The 27,586-nt window shown below is 33.9% G+C and overlaps 2 protein-coding genes across 2 annotated transcripts in view; one reads left to right on the forward strand and one right to left on the reverse strand.

The window, feature by feature from the left end:
* Positions 1 to 22,056, forward strand: part of LOC145680493 (uncharacterized) — a 36,323-nt gene extending 14,267 nt beyond the window's left edge. Inside the window, exons 2-6 of the mRNA XM_081751077.1 lie at positions 7,705 to 7,836; positions 10,764 to 10,917; positions 13,687 to 13,890; positions 15,374 to 15,520; positions 18,308 to 22,056. Coding sequence (XP_081607203.1) covers positions 10,773 to 10,917; positions 13,687 to 13,890; positions 15,374 to 15,520; positions 18,308 to 18,603 — 792 coding nt within the window. The 5' untranslated portion in view covers positions 7,705 to 7,836; positions 10,764 to 10,772 and the 3' untranslated portion in view covers positions 18,604 to 22,056. The remainder of the gene's footprint in view (positions 1 to 7,704; positions 7,837 to 10,763; positions 10,918 to 13,686; positions 13,891 to 15,373; positions 15,521 to 18,307) is intronic.
* A 135-nt stretch (positions 22,057 to 22,191) lies between these two features.
* Positions 22,192 to 27,586, reverse strand: part of Cht6 (Chitinase 6) — a 334,867-nt gene continuing 329,472 nt past the window's right edge. Inside the window, 1 exon segment of the mRNA XM_081751078.1 lies at positions 22,192 to 25,938. Coding sequence (XP_081607204.1) covers positions 24,802 to 25,938 — 1,137 coding nt within the window. The 3' untranslated portion in view covers positions 22,192 to 24,801.

Genomic DNA, 27,586 nt, shown 5'->3' on the forward strand with positions numbered 1-27,586 from the left:
AGAACGAATCCTGAAAAGTACCCTAATTTCCCATGTCCGCTTCCATCCAAAATGGCCGCCAAGCACTTTTGCCTTGTTTGATATTTTTCCACATATCTAAGTTAAAGATAAATATATTTCAATTATGATAAAAACCTATGTACTCTGCAAGAAAACTAGTTCGATGTATACCACAAGATGACCAATAAAACAATTGCATATGTGTATAAATTAATTTTATTGATGCCGAAAGACAACATTTTTCTACTCTTTAAGATTTAGGTGAACTTATAAGTTGGGTTCATTTGTAAATCGAGAAAAATGTTATTAAAATGTTTCTTGTAGGGCATTGTTTTACAGTTTATACACGAAAAATATTGGTCAGTCATTTAACATCATCATAATCGAAACCGTAAGAGAGAGGAGCTGAATTTTTACACATCTCTCCTAAGCAAAAGATACAAAACTTGGAACACTGCATGTCTACCTTTTTGCATCGGCATGTTTTAACAGTCCCTTCTTGCTGTTATTTGTCAGTCACAAGATATTAGTTCCGAAGTTTTGCGAAAAGCGTTGAAGGCACTGTGTTCAATTTACCTCGCTTCATGAACTATCCCCATTCAGTAGGGTCCAGATTGTTCCCTAGCCACTGCTGGACTTGAAGATAAACCCGAAGTGAGTGTTGTGAAGCTGCTGCACTTGTTGGTGGAAGAGTTGTCAAGTTAAATTTGGAAGAACGAGTTTTGATTACTTCCTTATTGTACCGGATGTATCGCAGATCACCGAGAGAATTAATTTATTTTCCTCCAAAAAGACGTTTCAGAAATGTTTCTCCAATTTCAGTTACCTTTTGGAGATCAAGTTGAGGAATGTTGAACTGTGAAATCAAAGAACGCAGTTCGTCATTTTGCTTTATGAACTTGAAAGCTGTATATTTTACCTTTCTGCATATTGCGGACGTAGTATCACATCCAGTGGCTGCGTGAAGCAAGAGAAGAACATTCTTCATCGGCACCAGAGCTTCTTGTATTTTGGTTATGTCGTAGCATTTTTCATCGTAGTTAGTTGATAGGGGTCATAAAAAAGTACAGTGATGTTCCTGGGATACCTAGTGTAATTAGAATTGTAAACAGATCTGTATCAGTACCTACTACTGCAACTGATCTGGCACTGGTCTGATTTGCATTTATTGTAGTTGAGCAGATTAGAGTATCTGCGTCTCCATCGGCTTGCATAACAGTTATTCCTTCAGATTGAAAGTAGCCCATCATTTCAATTAGTCTTTATTTGTTCTCTGAATTTCGAAAAAAAAAAAAACCTTGTTTAGTCGTTGCCACCATGTTTTCGTTAAAGGCAATAGTCGCAGACATTTTTGACATCATCCTTCTTTGTCTCTTCACACTTTTAGTTGATAAAGCGCAAGTATATTAATCAGAAACCACTGCCTCAAGTGGAGAGAATCGTGTCTGGATAAATCTTACATATTTCAGGTATATATCTCTGTAGGTGTCAGATTCACTCCAAGCCAATGCGTGTAGAAGAAATCCTCCATCTACAATGGATGCTGCCATAACACACGGTTGAACTGATCCAATGATAGTTGCTAAAGCTGATTTTGCATTCTACCTGGAAGAAAACATCATAAAGCGAGAGTGGTTGAGCAGCTAGTTTATATTTGAGATTATCTCGTAAATTTTCATTTGACTTGAGCATAGCAGCAATCCTGATAAACTATTGAATTCTACACTTTCATTCCAGTCATAATGTATTGCTCGTGGCAGATATTGGTATAACTCTGTTTTTCCTGTGAAGTTTACCTTTCCCAAAGGAACTTCCTGCGATTGAGGATAGTAGTTCTCCACCAACTTCTTTTGCACTGTCACAATTTGTTTTATCATCAGCAACCAACCCGGTAGCTATATTTATCAACAAGTGCTTAGGACAAGTGTCGTAGAAAGGATCGTGAACCAGTAGCCAATTGGATATCTTTGTCAGATCAGAATCATCTCATGACTGTCAGGGTGGCCGAAATCTAACATGTTGTTTTAAAGATGCAAAACGTTTTTCACAAAAATCTTGTAATACTTTCAGAAGTCTTCAAATACTTTCATATTCGTAGGACATGAGGAAACCCATCTTGATAAAATAGAATCAGCCATTCCTCGACCTTGTGTTACTCTCCCGGTTACCTTCATGGATTTCATAAGATATTGTTCTATTATCATATTTGGCGGTAATCCACTCCATACTTTGTCTTTTCTTTGAATAGTAAAATAATTTCCAGCAAATTTTCTGAATTAAGCGTTGTCCGTTTTCCCATTTAACTCTTCCATTTGCTGTACATGTAAATGGGCACATTTGGCATAAAAAATGTGACCTGCTGCGTGAAAGTAAGGCATCATTGATTTAATACAATACAAATGTAGTTTCTAGTCCCCAACTCGATCTGTTTGAATGTAGATAGGGATAAATGTGACCTGTTCCATTTACTGTAACCACAACCTGGCAGTTCTCGAGAAGTTTCCATTTTCTGCAGCCCTTTCAACAATGTTGATTCTTGATTGATTGTTTGATGTTGATGCACCCTTGAAGATCTTCAACAGTTTTGGATTTGTCACCGTAAATTCATGAATAGTATAAACTAATAACTTCAGTATAAATGAATAATTCTGCACTGGTTACAACCAATGTTATTCTTACGGGAAATTAAAGAAAATACATTTTTCCTTGTAGTTCAATCACAGTTTGTTCAAACTTGATGCAGTTTTCACTGGAATATATACGAAACACGCATAGATGATATTAACACATTGCAAACACCACAGAAGACTTGGGCATCACCTAAAATTCCACTTATTGCGAAGCGCTTCTTGTACAATTACAAAAGGAACCTGTTTTACTAGAATAGATAGCACGATGTAAACAGTGACGTAATCAGTGGCGAAGCGTACTATGAGGCTCTGAGGCCGGGCCTACCATGTTTTCTACCATATATTTTCTTTATCCTTGATTTCTTATAAAATAAAGTCAATACGTCAACATTTCTGTTTTTTCGGTAATAAAATAGTAGGTTGGAAACACTTGGAGTCCCTTCCGTCTGAGCCTCACCAGCTTGCTAGACAGGCTTATTGGCTATGCTGCTCAGGGAGCGAAGCTATTATCGCTGGTTATTGCACGCATTGTTGGGAAGGTACGAAAGCTCGCCTCTGAGAGTTTAGTATTAGCGTTGAAGGCATCTTTCAAGGCCAGTATGTTATAAAATGATTTTCTTAACACAGAGTAAGAAGTTTCTGTGTACAATTATGTGCTTCTATTAGTGATAATTTGCTTAATTTAGGTATATATACTCGAATATTTGTTTAATTTAGGCATTCAGAGTAGCTATTTTTTCCTACATGGGGCCTGGACCATAATAGCTTGTAGAATATGTCTGATACATTAAACATATATATAAATTTACCAAACAGTACTGTACAGGATAAAATAATAATATTGCTGTGTAATTTGAATTGAGTTTTCCATTTCATAGAATCAGTGGGGTATTTACGATTTTGTTTCGGAGGACTTTGCTTGTTTCGAGAGCAACTTTGCTAACTTTATTCCTGGAAATGTGAAAATTCTGCAATATATACATAAAACAATAAAAAGTTGCGATAAAATTTCTGTGAGTGCTTAAGCCGGAACCCCCCCCCCTAAAGGTCACTGCAACTGCATAGGATACAATATTAAATATCTTGCGTTGTTTCTATTGAAGTTCCTTTTAAGCATTAACATTTCTATTGAAATCATTATCACGTGATGCATTAATTAAACGCAGTATTGTAAGTGGGAGATGAAAGTAGCAAACGCTTAGCCAGGAAATTTGACAGCTAACTGTAAGATGTACTTTCTTTCTCTCTCCCTCCATTTTCAAATATGCAGGAAATGAAAACAGCAAGTGAGGAGGAAATTCCCCTCATCCCCCGTGCAAATTCCAGATAGAAGAAAATATGAACTGCATTTCAAAATATTTGTAGTGAAGCCAAATGGGAATATTCCATTAATACATATTGCGTGTTTTTGTCATATAAATATTTGTTGAATAATAATAATAATAATAATAATAATAATAATAATAATAATAATAATAATAATAATAATAATAATAATAATAATAATAATAGACTACTTTCTGTCTACTTTTTCTTATATAAATATCAATTCTTTCTTGTTAAATTAATCAGCAAGACAAAACTACTATGTATATATGTACATAAATTTAACTTTAAACAGTGTTAGAAATACAGCTAAGAAAGTTCTTTAAAATAAATAGTTTTGTTAATTTATTTAACTCAGTGACGAAAATGTCTATAATTTAAACACTTTATGATAGGGCTACATTAAATATTATTTGTGTTGTTAGTTTATCGGGCCTACCCTACTTGTGGGATTACACTTCGCCACTGGACGTAATTACAATGTGGGTGGGAGAGGAGTTGGCAACATTTTTAGAATTTATTTAATTTTTGCTGTTTAGGAAGCCACTTCAAACAGAATTGACATATGGAAAAGTAACGTAGAAACATTCATAGTTATCTATCACTTACCTAACTGTACACAAAAAAAATTAACTTTGAGATCACAATGACCGTTTCAGTAAGAATCAAACATGTCAGCCATTTTTCAGCGGAGCTTACTTTTTTAAGCATTCATCCGAAAACAAAAATACAAAGAATTTTCCAATTACGTGTTATGATTTGCCAATTGTTTCAAAGTTATAAGACTAAACAGATTAACATTGAATGTGTAACCAGAAAAAAATCGCATTTTCACGTTAAATATCAATTTATACTAGGCCTACAGCTCGTTTACAATACTTTTATTGGGTAAATGTAGTTTTAAATCACAACAGTCATCCTTTTAAAATACACAAGTTTTTACACAATCGAAAAATGACGTTTCTTGACTGAGATATGGAGGAAAACATCACTTAGCACAAGTAGAGCTTACCAGCCATCTTTGATCCGCCATTTTGGATGGAAGCGGACATTCAAAATTAGGGAAATTTTCAGGATTTGTTCTAATCCTGTAAATTTCAGCTAATTGTGAATTTGTTTCACGTCCACCCTATTTTTTGTCTAAATTTACTGGGCTATATTTTATGCAAGTGTGCCTGGAGAATGTCAATTCCATAAATGAAATGGAACATATCGACGTAATTACTAAAATATACATTATGTCTTACAATACATATTTCATTTAACTAGTGTTTAATAAATAGAATAATATTTATTGTTTATTATATAATTAAGATTGAGATAGTATTGTGGTTTCCTATGGAACTAACTTTTAAGCTTAAGTTGAGGAGTACTAATTCATTATGTTTGAAAGTAAATAATAATTAAATATTATAGTAATTATTAATAATTTAAACTAAAATCAATAAATATGAAAGCAGAGAAGATATTTTCGTGTTCGTATTTCTTAAATATTGAAGAAACAGTCGGGAGCTGGAAGCGCACATACTTTTTTACATTCCAGCCGCTGCTTTTACAGTCCACTGGTCGCTCCTGTCAATCATTATAGTCATCCACACTATTATATTCGGCATTCAAACAGAACATTTTCCTCCTAGCTCAAGGGCGCCCATCAGGGAGAGGGGCAAGGTGGGGCGCTCACCCCCCTAAGAGGAAGTTGTACTTGGGAATATCGAAAACCAATATCATTTTTACATTAGTTGCAGCAAAATTTGAAACTATATTTAAAATGTCTCTTATACTTGCCCTCCCTTGGAAACTACAATGGGCGCCCTTGTCCTGGCTACTCGATTTAGACCAATGCCCTTGGATGTTCCATCTGCTAGTAAACTACGGCTATAATAGCTCTTATAAGATGCGACACGCCATTACATAGCGGTAGTTCTTTTTTTTTTCTTTCTTCGAAAAAGCAGTGTCTATCGAGGAGGATATTAAGAAACAAAACAAAACAAAAATGAATTATTGGAATGATCTCGTAAAACCAGGTATTGTTGGCACTCTTTAAGCTTTTACCTGGTAAGGTGTGGTGAGTACATCAACTCCCATTCATTAGTACGGTTTTCTACACCAGAATTCTATACATCCTAATTTAAGTTTCTACTTAATTGAGTTATGACGCTACTCGATCAACAATGAGATTATTGACCTTCACTGGGAATCGAATTCGGTACGTCACGCACCAAAAGTTAAGAATAAGGATACATGGGATAACTATTACACTTTTGTGATCCCAACCCAACGCTGTACCATGCTATGTGGTCAATACGTAGCGCAAACTTCAGATATTTGTTCTCGAAACTATAAGAGCAAAAGATCAAGTATATGCTATAAATTCTTTAAAGATTCAATAGTAAATTTTAGCTTAAAATACGTAAGATATGCAGATCTAATCTTAATTGGAAATGAAACACTGAATACAATATTTCTTTATTTGATATTCCAAACTGGTGCTGTTGGGTTCTGTGAAACTTAGATGACACATTATTGAATGTGAGGAAATAATAATGATAATAGAGGAAGTGACTAAGTCAAACTTCGTCAGTTTTCAACGCATCGTAACTTAGACTGTTAGTACTCACCACAACCATATCGATGATGAATTCGACAAGCTTGATGCTACAAACTTCGTTCTAGTATCCAACGGTCTCTCACAATTTCATTCATTGGTCCTTTCTTTTCATTTAGTGGTCTGCTTACCGTACCTCTCATTTTTCGTCTTCGATGGCCCCATGTTGACCAGAGGAAGGCTATCAAAGGGAGACAGAACAGGATGCAGAGAGGGAAGGTTGAGGGCCTAACTGTGTATCCCACTGTTAGTCACAATGCTGGAGAGGCCTTTGTCTAGCACGTACTCAAGTGCATATAGGGTGTGAGGCTTTCTTGTAATCTCACTGTTAGTCACAACGCTGGAGAGGCTTTTGTCTAGCACGTGCTCGAGTGCATATAGGGTGTGACTTTCTTGTAATCTCACTGTTAATCACAACGCTGGAGAGGCCTTTGTCTAGCACGTGCTCGAGTGCATATAGGGTGTGACTTTCTTGTAATCTCACTGTTAGTCACAACGCTGGAGAGGCCTTTGTCTAGCACGTGCTCGAGTGCATATAGGGTGTGACTTTCTTGTAATCTCACTGTTAGTCACAACGCTGGAGAGGCCTTTGTCTAGCACGTGCTCGAGTGCATATAGGGTGTGAGACTTCCTTGTAATCTCACTGTTAATCACAACGCTGGAGAGGCTTTTGTCTAGCACGTGCTCGAGTGCATATAGAGTGTGAGACTTTCTTGTAATCTCACTGTTAGTCACATCGCTGGAGAGGCCTTTGTCTAGCACGTGCTCGAGTGCATATAGGGTGTGAGGCTTTCTTGCATTCCTTACAGCAGTGAATTTCGATTCACTTGTCGTGTCCTTTGGTCAATATGCAGCCGGCCTTATTCATAGTTTTCATTCCCTATTTTGAGTCTTACAGAACGATAGCTTTATTTCTACGATTCAACAATGTCCGCATATCATTGTTCCTTTCCTAGTAAAGAAATCTCTTGAGTATCAAGATGTTTGTATGTATTTTTGTCTCCTAGTTTGAGGAGGTGGTTTGAATAACCTACAGCACCAATAACGCTTACTAATTCAGAGAATAATTCAGTGATGTGTTGTATTTAGAAAATATTTATTCTAACAGATGTCTAACGTGAGTTTTAAAATCTCTTTCTTCAGTTTTTGAGTTGCCTGGAGAAGTACAGGAACCCTCCAGTCTCCACTCATATAAGTATTAGCTCCAGTGACACGTTATGGTATCCAGCACTTACAATCTGTCGAGAGAACCCTTATCAATTAGATGTCATTTCTGTACGTAGTATTTACATATAATGTTTTTATATGTTTTTGCGTAAAATATGTAGAAGTTGTAATGTATATGTTAGGTAAAGATATATAGGGTGTTCGGAAAGAACAGCAACGTCACTCGGTTCATATTGACGGAATTCATGTTTCAACTTCTGAGAATGTACACAGGGTGTTCGAAATAATACAAAATACTTTGGGAAATAAATTTTCACATGAAAACATGGAAAAATAATATAGAGTAACATGGGTGCACAAATGCAGCATTTTGAAGTTATAGTTCGCAGAGAATTGATCAGAATGATATTAAAAAGGATCATAACTAGTGAGCAAAATGTGGTATGAAGACAGGGGTGTCATTTCAGACTTCGCTTGAGGGATTCAAGAGCACTACCGACATAAGACTTTCACGTTTAGTACTAGTATATTAGTAGACAATCGATTAAAGTATATGTATTCCTCAAACTCTTAGGGGGGGGGGGTAATTGTCCCTTCCTGCTCCTTAAATGACACCCCTGTATGAAGATCGTTTAAAATAATGCAATAGTATTTTGTGTCTAGATTACCAGTAGATTTTGTGTCTAGATTAGATTTTATGTACCAGTGGATATGAAATAAGAATTGTGTCAAGTTTCATCTCCTGATCTATGATTTTCGTTCCTAGAAGCCTCATGAATCTCCATCTATATTTCGAGGCTAGCCTAATCGCCTCTCGCCTTCTACACCCACTAGTATATTAATGGAATCTAGGCTCAAAATAATTACTATGCTCTTTTACCTGACTTTAATCTGACATTTCGTTTTCGTGTTATGACCCTTTACATTATCATTCCAACTAATTTTCGGAATGCAGTCAACGAAATAATACATTTGTGCACCCATGTTGGCCTATAACTTTCGTGTGAGGATTAATTTCCCAAGGTTTTTCGGTCTTGCTTATGAACGCCTCGTGTACATTCTCAGAAGTTGAAACAAAATCCATCAATACGTACCGAATGAAGAAGTAGTTGTTCTTCATTGATTAGCGTAGTACCTACTTAATCGGAATACCAAAAGGAATATTACGTATGTGAAGTTGTCTTAATACTACAAGATGGTAACTATTAGCAAGAGCTTTAAAATCCTTTTTAACCTTATGCATTATTATGTTGGATTTATGCACAAATTTTATCGATGACAGAAGAAAGTTTTCCACATAAGAGTGTGTATTTCTTCTTTAGAAGAAGTGGAAACTTGAAACATAACCACAATTAATGCCTGTGAATCGTTTTCTAAATATTGCAATTCTATTTCGGAAAGCTAATCCAGAACCCAAAGTTTGAATATACAATGTCTATGGCTAATCAACCTGAAGTAAGTAAACCGAAATACATTATATTAAGAAAAGAAGATATTATCTTATCTTACCTTACCATACAGCTGTACACCCCTGAGTGATCTTTGGTTTCATTCATCAGGCGCCTCTTGTTTTCTTTCTGTTTTCAATTCTTCACTTTCATTATTCTTGATCGTCCTTTACATCTTTTTGCCATCTTTGTCTTGGTCTACCTCTTCTTCTCGTGGAAAATAATTTTTCGTATAGTATCTCCTTTGCTATCCGTTCTTCTTCTATTCTCTGTATATACTCCGTCCAACGTATTCTTTCCACCCATATAAATCTTACAATATCATCTCCCCTTAAGATGTCTTCTACTTCTTTGTTGGTTCTACTTAATTCGTTATTTTCTCCGATTGGGCCGAAAAGCTTTCGTGTTATTTGTCGATCGTCATTCGTTTTTCCCTTTAGGGTCGTTACTTACAATATTTCTGAGCTGTAAGTGACTATCGGTCTAATTGTCATTTTGTATATCTTCAGTTTGATTTGTCTGCCAATACTTTTGTTTTTTTCAGTATGTTTTTTTCCTGCTAGGATTCTTTCTTTGATTGTAGTTGGCATGTTATTCTCATTATCTATCATTTCTAAATATTTAAATATGCTGACACTCTCAAATGTTTTGTTTCCTATTACAATTTTTTCTTTCCTTATGTTTCTTTTATCTGATAAGTGCATGTGTTTTTTGTGTGTGTGTGTGTTTTTTTTGTGTGTGTGTGTGTTTTGGTATTTACTTGCAGTCCTAGTGGGTTCGTCACTTTCTCTAGCTCGTTGTTAAGCTTCGTGAATTCATATTCCGTGCTAGAGACTTCAAACTTACTGTGGCTTCTTATTTAATTAGCAGATTACAAGCTATTGTTTTATATGCTGTAATTTCTTTAGATAATTATATCAAAATATTTTTGTTCGTCTTTTCTGCTATCCGGACCACTGTGCATGTGGTCTGTAGTAGAATTTGGTGAGGTAGAATATATTGGTAATTATACATGAGTAAAATATAGTTCAAACTCCAATAAATACATACATTTACCGTCAATAAATATTTTAAAAAAACAATAATAGTTTCCATTTTTAAAATTGTTTTGGGAGAAGGTAAATAAATAGCTTCTAATTGGGAAACCTATTCACCTACATTTTACCCATTAACTTTGGTTTCACTACTTCTGAAACGCTTATGGTAAAGAACGTTTTGGGGCGCAGTTTTCAAGAAATGGAAATACGGTTATTCACTTATACAGTTGGATATTCAGTTTAAATATCTAACAGGTAAAAGAGAATTTTATTATTAGAACATAGAAATGAAAGAAGAGTCTGAAGAAAACAAAGATTTATGTAGTAAGTCTGTTGAAGTAATAGACAACATATGTGTAACTTTTGAAACATTGCAGCTTTCAAGGTTGGAAAATGTTAAACTTAGAGAAATAGACAAGTTAATTGTTTTTATACTTTATTTTCACCTCTGATTCATTTGTAATATTACTTTTATTATGCGATATTATTACCTACGTAAAATAAACCCTAAGTATTACTATATATATATATATAAATGTTTCTCTTATAGAAGTATAATATGTCGTACACAACAAGAAGCAAATTAACAGGCTGGAGGAAATTTCCATGGAACAACTCTTCATTGACAGAATTTTATACGGAGGCTACTTTTCCTTTCGAAAATGTGGTTTCGCGTGTATCATTAAATGGGAACGCCAGGACAGGTAAATAAGCCTTTTAAATGTTAAAATATACGTTTTTATAAGAATATATATGCAAGTGCTTTACGTTTCACCACGGCCAATATTTTGGCGGTTCTTTTCCCCAGTCTCTATGCCATGGGTATTCGAATTGCTTTCAGGCCTAATTCGTAACAGTGTGCCTGATAATATACACACTTTGGAACACCGTATTTGGTTAGTAACTGAATACCCAAAATCGAATGACAATAGAAACATCCCGAAATCTGAGGCTTATCAACACACAAGTAGGGCAATCAGTTTTCGTGTAATGCTCTGCTAAACATAGGAAAGTAGAGGAATAAGAGAATGTTTTAGTCTAGCATTGTTTTTAATGGCTTTAGTTGTTGTTTTGTGCCATTATTCCTACTTAGCTTTTCTGAGTGTTCCAAGAATAAATATACCTAATGTAAATGTACTACCAGCAAACACACACACATACACTTGGAGTAATCACAGACTACTTCTTATTTGGTTGTTTCCTGTATACATATCTTGAAACATCCTTACGTACTTCTGTGGTACCCTTTTCTTCTTCAGATACCTTCATCTCCATACTTCCTAATGTAGTACTATGTCGTAAACCTTCCCAAATCAATATAAATCATATGCAATTCTTTTTTCCTGATGTTTTTCCATAGTTCAGATTCCATATAAAATCTATAGCTTCTGGCCCTAAACTCTTCCATACTTCTACTAATATGCCATTTGAACCTATGACTTTTCCTGATTTCGTTTGCTTCAATGCTTTCTCTTCCTCCCTTTTTTTCTTGGTATTGCTCCAAGATTTGAAGTACCATTGCTGAAAACTTTCCTAACATTTTCTTCATTTAAAAGCCTTTCGAGAATAATAATCGGCCCATCTCTCTTTGGTTCTGTCTTCGTCGGTGAGCACCAATTCTTGTTCATCTTTTATTTGCCTAATATGAGTAATATCGTTTGTTACCTTATATCTAGTTTCTGAAAACCTGTATAGCTTTTTCATTCACCTGGTGGTTTAAGTTCCTCGTACATTTCATCCCAAATTTGCGCTTTTGCTTTAATTACTGCCCTCTTCGCTGCCTTATTAGCCGCCTTGAAGCTACATTTATTCTCCTTTGTTCCAGAAGAATCTAACTTTTCTTCGCTTCCGCTTCGCGTTAGTAGCTTCCTGCACTTCCTCGTTCTACTACACGTCTCTTTTCGTGCAAGGGGACTCTTTCCTGAAGTCCTCTTCTTGCCTAAAGTTTTTTTCTGTAGTTATTAGTATGATCCTATTATTTACGTTCCACTATTTTTGTACATCCTCTTCTTGCATGTTTACCCGATCCATAACAATTTCTTTGAACGATTCTCTTAATTATTCCTTTTTCTACCTCTACCAGCTAATTTTCGGCTCTCCATCTTGTGGCCTTTTAATTGTGCCTACTCGCAAACCTCAGTCTACGCTCATTCTATGCTGCGAGGCCACATTTTCCCCGTTTATTAAATTAACGCTCTTCATTTCCTTCGGGACAAAATGTAACCCATCTTACTTTCTTTTCCACTACTCTTGTATGTCAAAAGGTACTCGTTCTTCTGAAAATACATATTGCAAATTGCTAAATCGAATGCCGTCGCAAAGTCCATAACTCTTTCTCTTTCCTAGTTCCTTTTTCCTATATTCCAGGTTGTATTTTCTCAATCCCTTCCTTGCTTCTTTCCAATATGCCTACTCAAGGCACCACCCAAAATGACTCGTCAATTAAGATTTTACGAAGTTCGTAGTTCAAATTCTCTCAGAATTATATATTTTCATCCTCTTCGCAGCCAACTTCTGGGACTATATTTATCATTTCATCCGTGCATATCTTGATTCTCATCATTCTATTACTCCTTCTATACACACCACACTATCTTTCAAATCCTAGAACAATCCTAACGCCGCTTCTTCCTTGACGATTTGCTCCACTGTACAGCTTCTTGTAACCGCTTCCTAGCTCTCTTGCTTTATTACCTTTCCATCTTGTTTTCCTGTACTCACAGGATCCCCAACTTTCTTCTTTTCATCAACTTGCAATCTCTCTTCATCGTCCCGACGTTAAATTGTTCCCACTCTTATCCTCACGTGGACTAGTTTCTTTAATCGAGCCCGTCCTTCACTCGATATCTCTTGTCCGTTCCTTACAGAAGTTGAGTAAAGCCTCTGCACATCGCCTACGGGTACGCTGTAGTATTTTTCGACGCTCTATTTGGAGGATGCATTGAAAATAAAATGAAATATTTCAGTTTACGTCGCACGATTATGCCCGTTAGGCTAAGGGAGACAATGATTAAGGCAAATGAATGAGATGGAAGACTTTGTGGAATGAGAAAGTGGGAGGAAACAGGAGCACCTCCAAAAAACCAATCGACACGATTGGAGGATTTATCATGATGGCTTTGACGTTGCTTTTGCGACCGGGTGTCCTTCCTGGCGTTAATCCTCCTCATCTTTCCGCGCTTAGTAATAATAATAATAATAATAATAATAATAATAATAATAATAATAATAATAATAATAATAATAATAATAATAATAATAATAATAATAATAATAACATGTAAACACCATGTTAAACAAAAGGTTTTCGCTCCGTTAAATATACTATTCTCGTATTAATAATGAATAAGGTAATTATATGTTATTTTACTAACTTATTTTGCATAGATTTGAAAGAAAATTTGAACTTAAATTTTGCATTTCGTTAATAAAACCCTCCCTAATAAGTTTACTTAATTTCTTTACCTTTTCAGCTGTTCGTAAGAAGAGTTTTTACCATATGATTCAAGGCCGGTGTGTCAGTGTGAAACCTCGATCTCCAACTTCTACGTTTCGTGAAACAGGTTATGTGCTGACTTTCATCGAAGGGAAGTACCGGAACAGAGACTCGAAAACAGGTTTCAAGAAAGCAAACACTTGGATTGTATACATCCATGATTTGATTGAAGAGCTCTCTGGTGAGTAATCGAATAATTATTACGTTTACTCTATGGACAGGCAAGGTTGGTGCATCAGTGGTAGATCAGTCACTTCTGGTAAGCAGGAAACCGGGTTTGATTTTAGTTCATATTGGCACTGTATTTATGAATTTTGTTGGGATTCTCTCTAAAAACAAGGATCCTTGTTTCATCTACAATAGTAGACACAATTTTATAATTTATCTGTCATAAATGTATGAGATAATTGGATAGATGAAATGATGTGATACGCCGCTGGTAGCAAAGTCTCGGCTTGAATAGGCGATAGGGTGTATCCTGAACGTTGTCTGGGCTATCCTTCAATGGTTCCGTAATCCATTCTCTGACTTTCGTGACTTCAGTATTTAAGGTTGGTTTAAAGGGACAAGTTTTGCCGATAGATGCCACTACAATCTTCGTATCTCTCTCATGTTTTTTTTTTTTTTTTTTTTTAACCTTTCACGAAAATTCACGATTTCTCTAACAAATTTCAAACTCCAGACCTCAAATTTTTAGAGAAGGAACTTAATAACCTATCGAAAGCAACAATCCGTGCCGATTTTTTATTTAAAATTTTCTTCACTGTTGAAACAGTATATTGTTAAAGATTGGTTATCCAATTTCAACAATTAAACCATTTCAACAATGAAGAAAATTCTAAATAAAAAATCGGCACGGATTGTTGCCTTCGATAGGTTATCAAGTTTCTTTTCTTAAAATTTGAAGTCTGTAGTTTGAAATTTGTAAGAAAAATCGTGAATTTTCGTGAAAGGTAAAAAATACATGAAAGAGATACGAAGACTGTAGTGACATCTATCGGCGAAATTTGTCCCTTTGAACCAACCTTAAATGAAGATTTCTGCTGCTATCACTGTGGTGTGACATCTCTCACTTCTTGATCTTCCTCTTCCAGGGGCCTATTTATCAAAACTGTTAACCTTGTAATATGTTTCTTATAAGTTGGAAAATATCGTGAAGCAAAAATTGAATAACAGAAATAATTTCTATAGAAATCATTTCTAAATATTAATCCTGATACCTCTAATTTATCGTGCTTTTATGGTACATACAATTGTAGAATATATAATTTTGAAAAGTTTTACACTAATATCACAAAACTAATAGTTTTGAGAAATAGCAATTATAAAAAAAAAAAATGTTGTGAAATCATGAAAGAAAAATAGAACGTTAAATATAGCCGAAAGAGCAAGGTATTTGGCTGACATGCTGCGTTAAAGAAATTTCTGCTGTTTTATATAATTTTGTTTTCTTAATGTGTTCAGTCTAGTCTAGCAGATTCCTAGACTGGTCGAAGAGTAAAGAAAACAGGAAAATCCTGCTGCTTCTTTTATGACTGAGACCTTTCTAGTAAGATCATGAGCTTTTAATTCTTCTTTTCAAAACATGAAGAAAGTCGTGTAAAATAGATTTTGAAAATAGCTAAAATACTTCATAATAACATAAATTTCTTATTTCCTGGCAGGCTCCACATTGTACTGGAATGTTCCGTATCTGAAGGTAAATCAAGGAGAAGATGTGTTTGCTCAGCTCCAGGTGACAGAGTTTAAAAAATTGCCCCATCACAGGAGACTCTGTGAAACACAAGCCAACTATACAACAACTAAAGCAAGTAATTATTTATAATGATCTACCAATAAAATGTTTTCCTCTTCTTTTAATTTACATCAATTCAAAATTTCAATTTGAACAAACGTGTATGTAGGAAAGTACTTATCAATTTCACTTTGATCAAAAAAGGATGCCAGTTAAAAGAAAATCGCATTGAAATGTTACTCTGTAATTAGTTCTCATGTTACTCCATTGTAACTACTCCATTAATAACTTTTAGCTTGAGCTCCCTCGTGACTAAGCGGTTAGCGTACGCGCCTTTGGCGTGGGAGATACGGGTTCAATTCCGATGGAAGCTCATGTGGTTCGGATTTCACGTTAATCAGTAGGTCTACTTCTCATATAGCCTCTCTGCTGAAAGGGATGCTAAACTGAAATCAAATCAAATTTTTATCTTAAAATAGATAGAAAAAAATAGGTACACACATCTCTCAGTTTTACGGATCTCTATTTAACGGATTTCGGAAGCAAAGAACAAAATCTGAAACAGATGATACAATTTGAAAGTCTAGATTTTAAATTGAAAATGTTAACGCATTGCACGGTATGCGGGAGGTCCCGGGTTCGCGTCCCGGTCCAGCCAGTCACTTTTCACTCTTTGTGTTATGAAAATCTTTAATTTACTGAATTATAGTGTACAATGTATACCAGTCATTTTACACTGTTAGAGTTAGTAGTGTGCTTGATTTAAAAATAGAACGCTTTCAAACTTGAGGGGACGACTTGAATTGTTAGTTTAGTAATGCCTTTTTGTCAACAGAGCGTTCTTGTTCAGTTGTGGTTTATAGTTCGCGAGTGAACGCTTTGTTTTCTCGTTTTCTCTTTGAAGCAGTTAGCATTTTGCTTTCAATTATAGTAATTGATGCTATAATTCTTGCTGTAATTCACGCTAGTAGATTCTTGCAATGTATAAGTACAGTATGTGCAGAAGATTGTTTTTGTGTAGATACTATGTTCAAAAGATTGTTTCTGTGTAGCTAGTGTGTAACTTTGCAAGTTACAAAGATTAATTATGAGTGTTTCAGTTCAACTATGACTAGGATTGTAATACAAACCTTCAGAAGTTCTTGGTCTGTGAGCACCCAAAACTTTGGCTTCTAAAGAGAAAAGAAAGAAGTCAGGCTCAGGTGAAGGGAGAGGAGACTGAAAGATAAAGATTAAAAATGATAATCAGCCTACTAAGACAACTCAAACTGGAAGAAAGCAGCCCAGTAGAAAGAATGATTCTTGAAGATTTAGATAAGGGATTATGTAAATCAGATATCGGTTCTTAGGACTATGCCTTAACAATACAAATAGGTATGAAAATTACGGTAATGAAGAAGTTATCTGTTCTGCGAGACAATGTTCGGCAGGTAACCGAGAAGAACTGTAAATGCAATGAGTTATCCATGAAATGTGGGCACACAATGACTGCGCTGGAAAGCAGAGGGATATTTATACTTGTACCTTTTGCAAATAGACATTACACAGGAATTATAAAACTTTTAAATAGTTTCTTAGAGAGCCTTTCAGTCCAGTTTTAATTATTCTTTCAACTAGATTTATTATGACTTCTTCGATGGCCTCGTGTTGAAGAAATGTTTTTTGATCATTTTTTACCTCATAATACTATGTATTTTTCTTTTCAGGTTTTGTAATGAGTAAAATGCTGTTTTATGAGTTAATTTTTCATACGCTTTTCTAAACCAGTTATTTTGTTTACTTTTCATAGAGGCTCATATTACTAGTTTAAAACTTTCTTTTATATAAAATGACTGTTTTGATTTTTTCATATCTTTAAAGTTATTCAAAATAGTTTATCTTTCAACAATAGTTTTAAGAGATATTGTACTTAAAGTTTTCATAAAAATCTGAACAAAAAACTTAAAACTAAATTTTTAAAATAAAAAGAAATGGGTGCTCCTAATATCACATTTACATCTACAATACCATATTACTCTTTTTTTCTTTCGTAATGTAATTGCGGATATTAGCCACTGTAGTTTAGTGTTAGAACTTACGTTGGACCGCTATTGCCTCCTTTTAGTCTATTAAAAAGGGGATGACTGTACTTTAACGTGTTTTCTGTTGCACATATTAATGATTGTAATAATGTGGTGGTGACCATAACAAATATTTTCACCTGAAAAGATTCTGGTGATATATAAAGAATATTCTCCTGCTATATTATTTGATGAGAAGCTCAGTGAAAACATAAAGATACTAATTTCTGAAAAGGTTTTCCATATTGTGCACTGAATTGGTAGAGTGAGTTATCTATGATCAACGTTAGTAGTACCGTAAATTTGTTATAAAGGATGCATATTTGAAGTCCCCTACTAAGAAATTTAGATTCCATTTCTAACATAAATTACTGAACACAAAATCATTCTCCTCGCAGTAAAGAGGTAAGTATTTAATGATACAACGTTAAGCAGAGTTTCTTACTTCTTACAGGGAAAGAATCTTTATCTTCCTATTAGGTAAAATGAGCCTTTAATGGACACCATTAAAGTAATGTTAATATATTCACTCAGTGTTCTCTGTTTCCCTCTTTGTTTCATTACTCACTCAATTTTTCCGTCACCATTTATCTGCATTTCTTAACTGCCTCTTTCAATCTAAAGGGTGTAGATATAGAAAGTTGAACTGTAGATAACAAACATCTAATTCTTCTTCACTGGATTGCAGGGAATTGGTAAATTAATTAGTATTACATGCTTTGTTAAATAAAATTCTAATTTTTAAATGTATTCTGTCCTCTCTCTTAATATATATTTAATTTCTTATTTTAACATACTTTCAGTGTATCAATTCTTGTGCTTGGAAGAATGCGTCATCTTTAATAAAATGCCAATCACCTTGGACTCCGAATTTGAATCTCCCAGAATGCGACAATCTGGAAGACTATGGAACATTACAACAAGTGACACGGGAAGTTCAGAATTATACAGCCTGCTCGTGCCTCATGCCTTGCAATATGAAAGTTTATTCAGCAGTAATTATGGATCGTTCGAAAACATTGAAGAATTACAAGTCAACTTTGTCGCTGACATATTCCACTCATTTGAATCAACAGTTGTTGGAAAAATGGTCATATGATGAATCACAATTATTGGCGGACATCGGGGGTTCTTTAGGATTTCTTCTTGGACTTTCTATAGTTAACTCAATTCAGTTACTGGAGGTCATGATAAAGTATTTACAAAATTGTACAAAAAGGAAGTCAACATCTGTCAATACCACGTAGTACGTAAAATATATTACAATCTTAATTAATATTTAAGGAAAATTCTGACAGTGATCATTTTTGTTTTTAAATGTGTTAAATTTGATACTCCACTCTTACCTCCGGCAACCCAAGCGTATATTTTTTAAATAGCAATATAGTTCGTGATATGAAAAATCTTTCAATTTTCTTTCCAAAAATGTCAATTAATTTGAGTTTCCTGCATTACATTTCAAGAAACAGACCTCAATTTCTTCCTAGCGGTGTATGTATGAGTTAAATATGCTTTTACATGTTAACTATTATTAGTTTTCTCAAATTAGAATTTGAATACTTTTGGTTGTGGTTATAGCTTTGATAAACACTTAATTACTTCACGTCTGCATATCTTCATTGAGAAATAAATACGCTACAAAATCTTTGAACTCATAATCCTACGACGAACCTAGTAGAATGTTTAACGAAACAGTTATGTTTTCCATGCACGTTGCAGTAAAATCTGGGCAAGATTTTTCAAAACGTAAGGAGTATACGATGCAAAGGAACTTGAACAAGATTATGAGTAAGAATTATAAATGGTCTTGAAAGATATCGTACAACATCAATTAAATGTTAAGTGACGTTTCATATAGTTCTTGCAAGATGGCAGCACTAAGCAGATACCTTCTTCCAACCTGGTGTAAAATTGGAATGAGTATATATCTATTAAGACCATACAATTATGGTTTAAGTTGTAGACGTTTGTACACAATCAAAAAAGTTTCAGCAACATTATTGGATGAAAATTATGACATGAGATAGGCGATTGAGGCTATTGTACTCCTCTCCATCTTTACACATATTCTAGAACGTATTGGCAATTACTTTCAGAAATGTGTATTTGTTTATTTATGACATGAGTTACATGACAGCAAGCAATGCTATTCTTCTGCTGTCACCTTTTCATGTTTACATGATGATTTCTGACTCCACTTCTCGTCAACAAAAATCCTCACTTCTGTTGTGAAAACAACTGAATTCATGTCTTTGACTTTACGGAGTTATGATTCAACTCTGCCAACCAAATCTCCGGATTAGAGACAGGGCGTAATCTTCTAAAGAGCATCCAAATTTTTGAGAAATGAAATCTTTCATTGACTTTTTAGAGACGGTTTTAGCGACCTTTTAAGGACGCAAAAAATAAATGCCCTAAAAAGCTATCGAAGCCTATGACTGAGTATTGAATGACTTAATTGACAAGTTAAACGTATGAACCACACCCATCCTTTCCGTCCAAGTGTGTTTATATACCACATCGTCCTCAACAGAATGATCGACTGTTGTTTATATGCAACGCTCGTCTCTAAAGGGTTAAAACCTTTGGTTCACGGAATACTGTTTCACTTTTAATCTTCATTCAAGAACTTTCAACCACCAATCACCGCCAAGTAATAGTAAAAGAGGGCAGTATGGTTATAATTGAATTTTTTCCTGCTTTACATGAAGTAAAAAGTATGATGAAGTTTACTATTTAGCGCTGCTATTTTGCAAGAATTATATGAAAAATGTCATTCAATGTTTCATTGATATATTTTTCAATCCTATTCAACAGTTATGTTCAGTGGCATTGTTCATCTTGAATAGGGTACTTTTCATAGCATTGAAGTTTCTATTTTGCATGAGACCGCAGTTGCTCAATAGTAAAACGTTCACCTCTGGTACGTGGGTCCCTGGGTTGATGCCATCTCGTTCCAAGTGCACATTGTGGTGTACAAACATATAAACATTGTGTATGTGGGTTTTCTAGGGGTTCTCCCAGTTTCTTTATTCCACCATTTCATTCATTATCGTCTTCTTTAGCTTACGCGCTGTAACCGTGGGACGTAAAACTGAAATATTTCACTTTTGATTTTCTTGTTTTATATTTATTTCATGACATTAAACGGTAGTTAATCAAATACTTTCAAACTCTAAAATTTTGAAGTCAGAAATCACGATGTAAACATGAAAAGATGAATGTGAAAGAAAAGCTGTCATGGAAGTCATGTCATAAGTAAACAAATACATATTTCTGAAAGTAATTGCAAGTACGTTCCTTAAGATGCCTAAAGGTAGAGAGGAGTACAAATAACCTCAATCGCCTCTTTCATGTCATTCAATCCCATGAATCTGTAGCGTACACATTTTTTCCGAGTCCTCCAAAAATACAAATCCAACAATTTAAAAGCTGATATCTAAGCGAATGTTTGACATTTTGTTAAACCCATTCAATTCTTAGGAAATATTTCACCTAGGAACGTTCACATATCACGCTGGTAACGTTGCGTTACCCCGTCTTGCTGTACAAAGTAATATTCATTTGGCTAGTTGAAGGACAGCTGCCTCGATTCTTGCAAAACGTTAAGGTAATTTCATTGTTCCTTCAAAGAAGAATGGCCCTGTAAGTTCTCTGGTAAACATACCGTGTCACATTGCTAACCCAGAACGATGAACGGCTTGTTTCTGCATAATGAGAATTTTTTTGTTAGCCCAATACCCATAATTGTTGCGTTAACCAGGACAACTCCATTTTAAAATGGCCTCACCAGATTATAAATCAAACCAATAAAATATTCCTTACCGTTGCACATGTTCACACTCCACTCACACTATTCAAGACACCTATCTTGATCGTTATCATTCTCAGGTGAAGCAAGCTGAGAATGTCTGTACTTTTACTTCACTAATATGAGATTGACATTTGTTTTACTTCGGACTGACTCAAAGAAATGATATTCGTCTAAAAGGATGCCTAAAAGGATATTCATCAATTAATGTTCCATTTCTGCCACACTGTCATTTCTGCACTTCACACAAGCTTCTTTAATTTCAAATTTGTTACATAATCTCCGAATTATCGTATTTGACGTAGTGGAGTATCAACTTCTACCTTTTATCATCTTTGAATCTCATACACATTCTCATTTTTTCAATACCGTACTTAAAATCCCATTTTGTTCATCAAAAGACAAATTACTCATTTCGCTATTTTGTGTACATTCATGTCTACTTCTTGTTGGGTTATGACAGAACTATAAACAACAGAATATCTATATGCGCTTACACACACTCAACGCAGACGTTACAGCTTTAAATACAAAATACAATCGACTTATTCTAAACAGTTTCTCTGATATTAAGATTCAAAAACCGTAAAACTCTCTTGGTACTGTAAATCTTTTACATTTTACTCCAAGTTTAATTACTTTTCCCAGAATAGACAATGGACACATTGATATTCCAAACAACAATCGAAAGTCGTTTTAATTCCAGAAATGGTAGTAATATAAATACAAATGTTTATCACATGTGAAGCTTTCCCTTGTTTACAAATTTTAAAAAATAATAAAAAAAAATAAAACTTTGAATACCAAGACAATTGAGGGTATCACCTTAATTCATTTTAGTGACAATTGGGATTATTTGGAAGAAAGAGACCACAATTATTAAAAAATGTAAGACTTTATTTACAAATATTGTTATTACAAATTAATAAACGATTTTTAAGAATGCATATTATTATTATTTTCATAACATTTTTCTTTTACTACAAAATAGTTTTATGCAGATTTTTAAGTAACCTAGATAACACAACAAGTGTCTTTTTTGGTTGATAATGTTTCTGAAAACAAGTTGGTTACTTTTATATTGCTTCTGAAACTTTTCAGAAGAGAGAAAAAGTCATTCGATATTCATCACATTGCACCAATGCCCTTCGTTTATAATAGGACAATTGCATTTATATATAAAACAAAAAATGCTGGATATTTATTGACTACAAAACTTTTGTTTAAAAAATGCTTTCATACTTCAGATCTAAAAATAATATTAGATCTAATCATCATTCATACTATATTCTAATCTTGTGGACAACTTACCTTCGCAGTGACTTCGTCGAGAACATGTTGTTAAAACATTTGAGTATGTCACAAATTTGGCAGATATGTGAAAAATACATAATGTACTTTCAACAACATTATATTATATATGTATATAATTTATACATAACATATAAACTGGCAGTGTTCCAGTCCCTACTACACTACATGTTGAAGCCATCTGATGATGAAACAGGATGTATTTTCTATGAAGTGCATAATAGGAAAATTATTTCATTCTTTTTTCTTCAGTTTCATGAGTAGTGTTGCTAAAAATATGTTGGTTATATTGGAGTTTAACTCAGCATTAAGGCTATGTAAAACATAGACCTTTAGGTTGACATGAAATCCGAGGGTCTTCCGAAGGCGCCTACATTAAACCATACATCATTTTCTAAAAGATGAAATATTCATAATACTTTTACATCAAAATATTATTACAGTTCTAGGTTATTTGTTATCTAACTATATTCAAATCATAGATTTTTACTAAAGTACTACATACCTGGTATATGTATCTCTTCATTGCATGTGAGCTCCTTCGTGGCTAAGCGGTTAGCGTACGCGCCTTTGGCGTGGGAAATCCGGGTTCGATTCCCAGCGGGAGCTCATGTGGTTCGGATTCCACGTTAATCAGTAGTTCCACAACTCATATAGCCACGTTGGTGTCTTACGAATAATTTATGCAATACTAGCAATTGGATTCCTAGGATTTATCGTATGGGCCCATCATGCTGAACGGGACGTTAAACTCAAAATCAATTTAACTCTTCATTGCATGTCGATTCTTTACACACGTACATTCCGACAATCCTACTCATGGAACAGATGTTGGAACGCGAACAGTTTGAAATTTACTTTTGAGATTGAATGCCTCTCAACTTCCTGTCATTTTGATTGTTAAATCTACAGCTTTAAATTACAATCTGAATTATCAACATAATTCTGGTAAGAAATAATGTATTGTTTGTTTATAAATGTGTTATATGTAAAACAGTTATCACTTTCTATCGTTACAGTTAAAACTTTTTTTTAGAAACACTGGGGAGTATAGTGTCTTGAATGATTACAATTTACTGCATCTTAGCACTCAGTGTGTAAATACATTGCATCTGAAGAAATAAACTAAAAATATTGACTTTTAAGTATATTTATATTTACGTTAAAGATATTTAAAAGTAAATATGGCTTTGAAATCTTTCAGTACAAATAGCTTCTTGCAATGAATTAGTTTTCAGTTTCTTAAAATTTGATGTTGTATCACTGCTAATATGAATTTCCACAAGATTAGAACGCTAACAGAATTTACTTTACTATTTACAATAAAAATGATGAAATTATTTTTGAGCAAATGTAGTGTATCGTGATTTTCTGTCATAAAAGTGTTATAGATGTACTTAGTGTTTCAAAAATGTGAGAAATGTGACTTTACATTTTATATAGATATTTCTAGCTGAAAGAAGTATATATATATACATTTTAAATATATGGTCATGTTGCTTCTGAAAGAATAAATAGTACGTCTTAAACACTACTGGGTCATTTATATACCTATAAACCTATTTCACAACCCATTGTAACATTGGCATACTGAATCAACATGATCCTAGTGCCAGTGTTATGTATCCACATTATTCTCTCTCCATCCAGAATATGTTTCCTTTTATCTCTTTTTAGAGAGAAAATAACTAAGAGCTCAGCATTACATGGAAGTGTGTAGAAAAAAATATTTCAAGCATAACTACAGTCAAATTTGTTGATCAAATATGATGCAACATATTACATTCAAATCTTAGGACATTAAAATCTATATACATATAAGTTGTAGTAACTAATAAAAATTGTCGAAACAGGTAAAGATCCCTGCAAAGAGACCTAAAAGAATACGTTTGAGTATATAGATTCTACACAAACTAACATTTTGGCTTAAAACTCAAGATACAATTTGCTTCCTCTTAAAATAACAGTAGTCACACAACATTCATTCATTCTCTTGTAACATAACAAAAAATGTTACATAGTTTTTTAAAAATGTATCATTTAATGGTATGCCTACCATATTTAGATATCGGCCTACCTATATTTTTGTCACTCTTCAGAAAATGAAGATAGAATTTAATAGTTTGTACATTGTCTTTTAAGAGTTCATATTGTTTCTTGCACCCACACTTATTTTTATTTTTCTTTACATCCAAGTCCTCCTGACCAATTGCACATCCCACCAATAGGGTCAAACACTAATTGCCTAGGGCATGTGTATTCCCAACCTATAATCTCACCATTCTCCATTTTGGCGCAAGAAATAAATTTCTTGCAAGAATACGGATGAGGAAAGTTGCCTCTATCTAGACATTCGATATAACCATCAGAATGAATTTTCACTTTGTTTGAAAGTGGAATAATATCGAAATAATTTGGCTCGTCTTCGTAACTATCATAGTATTCATAGTCTAATAGTGGTGGAGCCTTTGTCGTGGTTTTCTTTGGACGTGGTGTAGTTCCTGATGTTTTTGGCCTTGGTTCTATACGTCTAGCCACAGGCTTCGATGTTGGTTCATCAAGAAGTTGAAAACTAGGTTGCGTAGGTCTGGTAATTTTAACAACTGTAGCTCTTCTTGGCAAAGGTGATGTAGTGGATGATTCAACATTAAAAGTAAAGGGTGAAACAGTCCTTGTAATGGCCTCGTCAGAGAGACTAACACTTCCGCTTGGAATCTGGGTCGTTGTGGGTGGTGGATTTGTCGTACTAGGAGGCGCTGTACCCAAGTTGTGAATCGCAACGACGGCTACGTTTGCAAGATCTTGATAACTTGAAGATTCCCCACTTTCATCTTCTAAACTAGATGGCCGTATTCGGTCTGATTCATGAAACAGACTTGCTTCTTCATTTTCGTCAAGGGCTGGTGCGTCTTGTATTAAGGGGGAAGGCCGTGGTAAAGTAGGAAGTCGTCTTTTAGGGAAAGTAAATTTTATTGGAGTCACAGTAAGTGGTGCTTCAGTTGTTGTAGTCACAGCAGATGAAAAATTGGTATTACCTCTAAATGTACTTGTACCACGAGATCCTGGTCTAAATGGTCTTCTTCTAGAAGAAGAGTTTAGCCTGTTATTCTGTTTCCTGATTGCAGAACTAGGTGTTGTTGTAGCAATTTCTGATGTTCTACTGGGCCGAGCGGTAGATCTGCTTCTGGGACGGTTGGCAATAACACCATTTGGCCTACGAAGTATCGTGCGCGGTCTAGTTGTAGTTGTACTGGAAGTAGTTGTAGTAGTAATAGTGGTTGTAGTTGGTAGAGTTGTTGTGCCAGCAGTGGACTGTAGAAAATAACAATATCGATTAGGAGAAAGAATTGTACATATATCTTTTGCAAAAACTATAAGATTAGAAACTTAAAATTATAATAGTAAGATAAATATGAACTTCATGGAAATTAAAGTATAATTAGTACATTTTAATAGTCATCTTCTTTTGAGTTATTAAGTAACGTCTCAGAAACTTATGGCAAATAAATAGATATAATAAACTATGGAACCCTTTTCCTTTTTACGTGATGTATGTGAAATAATTTTTAAAAGTTGGCAAAGTCTCAAATGTTCCTGCCTCAATATGACAGGGTAGATTTCATTTTGACCTCTTATAATTTCAGAAGAGAGTAAGACTTATTTTGTCTATTAATCAATTATAATTCAAATCCATTTTCACCTGACTGAAGTTACTGAAGTTTGTAAATTGAAAATTGAGTAAATTATTATCTTTGTCAAGATTTTTTTTTATTTTTGTAATTTGAATAATATTATTGAAATTATTGAGGTAATGAAATGTATTAAATTCCAATGTAAGGGTTTGCATCATTCATTTGCTAATAGATCAAAAGATTTGAAAAGAATCATATGTTCTTCGTACATTGACTTCAGTAAGGAAAACTTTTAGAAACATGATTTTAAATTCGAATTAATAGAATTATTTACAAAGAAGTGTTAAAACCACACAACAATATTAATAATTTTATTCTGTTAATTTGGATTGCATAAGATTTATAATTAATAGTTATTATAGGCTGAATGTTAAGGAAGCTTCTGCTGTTAATCGAAAAAATTGACCATTTGAAAGAAAAAACAACTTAATTAGTTCGTTAGATTATTGTTTCATTCTCTTAAACAAATCACTTTGGTACAATTACGAATAGGCTATAATCTATAATTTGGATTGTCTCTTACTATTTGATACAAAGGTAATCCATAATCAAATAAATTAGAAAATGTATTATTATATGGTATGCTATTGAACTATGTGCTACAGTATGATCATAAAATTTAACAGACAAATAATCTTGAAATTGGTAAAATAAAAGCAAAAATTGAATGAAATACATTACCATATGCATATATCAAAAAGCAAAAGGAAAAAAAGAAGCAAAATGTTCATTCAACCTATAAAACCCAAAAACTAGATGTAAAATCTTATAAATACTAAATAGCATAATTCCTCACGACAGCTTACCCACCAGCTATTAAGAATACTTTACAATTACCTGTTTCTATTCAATTTTGCCATCTATTGCTCGGAAGATGTGGTGACATGAAGGTTTAAAAGAAGCGTCTTCGTATCGTCAGATATATATGTATAGCGTATTATATATATATATATATATATATATATATATATATATATATATATATATATATATATATATATATATATACAAAAACTATATAAACTATTCAAATCAGATATGACTGTAAATATTTCTTTCCCTTCATAATATGTCCGTCATACAAATAAGAATGTTACTTGATTACAGCAAATAACTTCTAGCTCTGAAAAATTCCAATCTTGCCATGTTTAAGCCCTGGATATATAGACCTTTATACCAAAGCTGTATTAAAACATGGTTATCTTTAAACAAGAGAAATCTTGGTATTGATACATGACTTGATCGAGTAAAAATTATTACTTAATTAT

Source organism: Thermobia domestica, chromosome 3, assembly GCF_964235325.1.
Source record: "Thermobia domestica chromosome 3, izTheDome1.hap1.1, whole genome shotgun sequence".
NCBI classification, from domain to species: Eukaryota; Metazoa; Arthropoda; class Insecta; order Zygentoma; family Lepismatidae; genus Thermobia; species Thermobia domestica.